Source organism: Meleagris gallopavo, chromosome 13 (genome assembly GCF_000146605.3).
Source record: "Meleagris gallopavo isolate NT-WF06-2002-E0010 breed Aviagen turkey brand Nicholas breeding stock chromosome 13, Turkey_5.1, whole genome shotgun sequence".
Taxonomy (NCBI): domain Eukaryota; kingdom Metazoa; phylum Chordata; class Aves; order Galliformes; family Phasianidae; genus Meleagris; species Meleagris gallopavo.
The window spans coordinates 1,564,920-1,569,759 of NC_015023.2; the positions used below are offsets into that span (position 1 = coordinate 1,564,920).

Genomic DNA, 4,840 nt, shown 5'->3' on the forward strand with positions numbered 1-4,840 from the left:
TTTTTAGCAGAACAATACGAGCATTTTGTTTCGTTGCTGTTTTTTCTGTCTTTCTGTCTTTTTCCCGAGTATTTCACTTTTCAATACGGGGCAGGCTGCTTTATGTTTGTTTGTTTTTCCCTCCATTGCAGTTGGGCTGGTTTTGGCAGAGGAATGTTTTGGAACAATATTGATAGGAGAAAAATGAGGAGGGTCAAGGACCCAAAGCCCAAATGGGCTGCTGTGCGTACCTCTGGGTTCCTTAAAACTTTGTTTGTGTCTCTGCAGTTTTGCTTCTTGGCTTTTCTTGCTTTGGTGGAAGTTGGAATGCTCGTGCATATGGAGCTGTGTGCAATTTACCTCTCAGTTGTGAGTTGAGAAGCCGGTGTTGAAACATGCACTGCTGTGAGCGGAGGAGAAGGGATGAACGCTGTTGTACGGTAACTTAAAGAGTCTGTGGTTGTAATTCTACGTGGAGTCTGTTTCCCCAGGTGGGATTTGTTGTCAGCCCGTTTGAGGAGCGGTTGGAGTTGGATGTGGTCTGTGCTCAGGAAATACAACGTTACTCATCTCGCTGTGCTTGAGAGTTATCTATTTGAAACAGGGGGGAAACATCGGCCTATTGCGGACCTGCTTCTCCCTCCCCTCCTGACCTTAGTCTGAGGTACCTCTGCATGTGTTTGTAGTGGTTTGTGATGCTTCACTGGAGGGCGATACTGGCACAATAAAAGCACGGAAGCTGCACTGAGTATGTGCATGTTCTTTAATAAAAGTTGTATGCAAAGATCCATATACCAAAAATCAAAGCAGAAGAGATGACTACAGCATTGTTGTCTTGTAGGTAAGAAACAGTGTCTCCAAGCAGTCTGTGCTTTCCTGTTAATCATGTAATAAACACGAGGCCTACTTTCAGCTTGGCTTTAGGATTGCTGTTACAACGATACCAGAGTTTAACATCTGATAAGCGGCTGTGAATTTCTTCTGAGTTTAATGGGACTTGTACTCTGGAGGTGCTCTGCCCGTTTTGCTGGGATCTATCAGGGATCCGAAATACGGAGTGCTTTGGTTGGTTGTTGGGTGGTTGAGCCCCGCTGTGCGCTCTGTGCTGTGTGACAGGCGACCGCCCCGCGGTGCAGCACAGTGCAGGAGCACGCAGCTCTCAGTGCTGCTGTGCCTGTCCTCAAATGGGGAAGAACTTTGATCTGTTCTACTGTAATTTCAGTACAGCAGTTCTGTCGTGAGGCGAAATATAAATCTCCCGTTTTCCTCAGAATAAATACATTTATTCTGTAAAATCAAATTATTATTTTCCCCTGATATAAAGGTAATGGCAGGGACTGAAATCCATGTCAGGTTAACAGCCAGACAGAAGCACTGCCCACAGTACACAGAAACTGGATGCATTTGTATGACAGAGCAGACACTTGTGAATGGCTTGTCTTCAGCAGAGCCCCCAGCTTTGCTGTACACGTAGGAAAGACACACATTCGAAAACCAAAATCCCATTTACCTTCTGATACTTGCTAGATTCCCTTTCCAGCCCCCAGCATCAGCTCACAGTTCTGGTCTGTCCCCGTTACATGCCCTGTTCTGTGTAAACCTCTGTGCTTCCCTTCACTTCTTATCTTCCTGCCAATAAGGCTGGCTGCTGAACTTGTGTGTTGGCTTCCTCTTCTGGCCCTGATTGGTAGTGCAGAGTTCTGTCTTATTGCGGGATACTTTGTGTGCCACAGAACTGTCTCCACTGGTACTTCATACAGAAGAATAGCTCTGTCCATTAAAGATACAAGTACTGAATGTAGTTGAAATTCTGCAGTGCCCACCAGCTTATTTTGTAATGCAAAATTGTGAGTTTTTGTTGTTTTGGGTATAACACATTGAGAACTTTGGAGATCTGCAATATATATACATATATATATATATATATATTTAGCAGAATACATATTTACTGTTATCTGCTTAGAAAAAAATGCATGCTGATCTGATGCCATCATGTGCTTATGACTCAGTAATGGTATGATTTACAGAGCAGTAAGGACCAAATGATTATTTCCCAACTATATATTAATTATATTTGCATTGATCTTTGGAGAGTAATGATTACTGTTGGAAATTATTTACTATTTACAGAAAATTGAAATGTAATTTTAATATTTTGAGAGATGCTTGCTGTTAAATACAGTTATGTGTTTTCTTATACTCCTTTTTACTTACCCTTAGTGGGGGTAATAACCTGAAGTCCATTTTATCAGTGTAAAAATTATACATTTTTTCATCTAGAACATCTCTAAGAGGTTTAATGCAGATGCACCTCGAAAACTGTGCTGATGAAACCTTGATTGAGGTCCTTAAGTGGAGACTGTATGTAACATGCAACATGAAACTCATTTCTGTGGCTTCCTCCTGCTGCTTCTGTGAGCACTCAACCCCACCTTTTGGATAGCAAAACGTCAGTGAGGAGGGTCGTGTCTAATATGAGGGGTTTCTGTACACCTTGAGGTTCTCTGTTACTGTGCATACCAAACCAGCATCTACTATTTACCTCGCTGCTCTTCAGTTACTGGAGGTCCTTTCTTAATCCTGCAGGCTTGTAACTGAAGTGCCTGACAGTGTAGGCATGCTGGATGGGGTTCCAGGTACCAGGTGTGCCAGGTGAGGGGTGTGCAGCACTGGGCCCTCACACAGCTGGCGCAGTGCCCTTGGCATAGCAGCTGGTGTTGGGTCAGCTACTGCTACCCTTCTGCTGCTTGTGCCTGACTTTGTGAGAGATTTACAGCAGGTTTTGGAACTGGCTGGGGTATCTGAGGGACAAGCACGGGTATCAAAAGATTTCTCTTTTTTATTTGGCTTCTGTAGGGTGCTGATAATCATGTTTTTCAGACTGTGTTTCTGTCTGTGGGAATGCATATTTAGAAAAAGAATTTTTAAAAAATGCTTTGTTGCCAAGACACTGGATAAAGTGTACGCTGACACCTACAAAGACAAGAAATGCTCTTCTCCTTCCTTCTGCTCTAAAGCATGCAAATTATCATCAAATCGAGGAGTAAGCTTGACTAGGTAACATATATATAAATACACACTGAGTGGCAATGCCAGTGAGATCTGAGATGCTTCAGGAAGGCCATCGCACTGCTCCTCAGTGCTGCTGTTCTGTGCTACGTGACGCCACGGAACGCTTTGAAGCACAAAGAGGGAAGTTCAGGAAAACTTTCAAAATTCACTGTAAAAAATAAAAAACAATCCCATTACATCCCTTAGTAAAGATATAAAATAGGTAAAACTTTAAGAGGTTTTATTCTTCCATTTAAATGTGTTCTTTTTCTCAGTCTGAGTTCTTCAGAAAGATGGAAGAAGAAAGCCCCTTTTATTCACAGGATTTGGCTCAGAATGGTCTGATAGTCAGAGGGAGAGTTCTTCAGTACTTCCACTGGCACCAGCGGGATGGGGATGTTGTGCTCACACACCACAGCTTCGTACCGGGGAGCAGCCTCTGTGGGGAGCGACGACAGAGAGATGGATGGGATGGGCTGCTGCCAGCCCTGCATCCTGGTGGCGTGGTGTGCTGCCTGCCCTGCAGTCCCTGCCGCTTCTTCCTCCTCCTCCAGGCTGATGTTTATAGATATTTCATTGCTTTGACAGGGGTCCGTAAGGGAATAGGGGGGGGGATCATCTGTGGGAATATATATTTGCGTTGCTCCTGGCCCCACGCATTCATCATAGCTGAAATAAAAACAAATTTTTCATTAGATTTCTGTGAAAAATGCCACAGTACATTATTGTCAGCGTAACAGGGGCAGTAAAGTGAGAAGAAAAGGATCATCTAGCAGTTCCTCAGCCCACATCCTTGCTTACCCTGCCACGCAAGGCACTCGAGAGCTTAACACTTAAAAGCACATCTCCAGGCACCTGAGGATAATCCCTGAGGTCTTAGGGAAGCTCAGACCCTGTATGAATCACAGCTGTGGCTGCAGCACTGTGCCTGGCTCTGCATTTTGGTTGTACCCGTGTCTGATGTTGCACTGCTGGGCCCACAGCAGGGTTCAGCCCTCGTCTCAGCTCTTTGTAATGGGCAAACTTATGAAAGGGTGGGGAAAAAGCATTGTTGCCATTTTTACGAAATGAAGGTACAGAGAGCTTTAGATGGAGTAGTGTACCAAATCCTGCCTTCCTGACTCACAGGTCTTTAGGACATCCTTCTGTCTGTGCTCAGTCTGAATCCACAGGTGGGCTGTCTGGATTGCAGATCTGTACTTGCAGGACAGTAGGATTCCTTATGGAGGTGCAGAGCCGTGATGAATAATTTTGACAGACTCATGCTGGCCATTCTGACACTCAGCAGAGTCCCCGCTGTGCTCCTCCTAAATTGGAGTAATGCAAGAAAGACTGGTCTGTGGGATTTCCATGCAGAGCCAGCTCAGGTCTGTCCAGGCTTTGTGCCATTAAGCTAGAGCCAAGGCAGATTGCTGCCTCTTTGCTCCACCTGCACTCAGGCCTTGCTGCCCTGCTGTGAAGACAAATAGGCAGATCAGCCTGCTGGGCTGCCAGCCTGGTGCTGAGCTGGGCTCTGCTGAGCAGTGCTTCTGACCCCTTACCTGGGTGGTCTCCCACCTGGCTGCCCTGGCATCACCCATTTGCCCAGAAAACAGCTGACTCTACTTCTGCTATCAAACCAGCCCAGGTGTAGTGGTTTGAAAGAAGGTTCTGAGCTCACTGGCTATGCAGGCAAATCTGAGGAAGTGGCATAGCATCGTGTTCTTAAGCATTGGACTTGCTTGATTAATGACTGCTTTGTTTAATCATTCCAGGATCATTTTTAATTAGATTGAGGGAAGGAAGAATGGTTCCTGTTTAAAAAAAGAAA

At 45.0% G+C, this 4,840-nt stretch overlaps 1 protein-coding gene across 1 annotated transcript in view; it reads right to left on the reverse strand.

The window, feature by feature from the left end:
* Positions 1-318, reverse strand: part of LOC100544614 (protein BEAN1-like) — an 11,474-nt gene extending 11,156 nt beyond the window's left edge. The window contains exon 1 of the mRNA XM_019619661.2: positions 231-318. Coding sequence (XP_019475206.1) covers positions 231-318 — 88 coding nt within the window. The remainder of the gene's footprint in view (positions 1-230) is intronic.
* Positions 319-4,840: the final 4,522 nt, after the last annotated feature.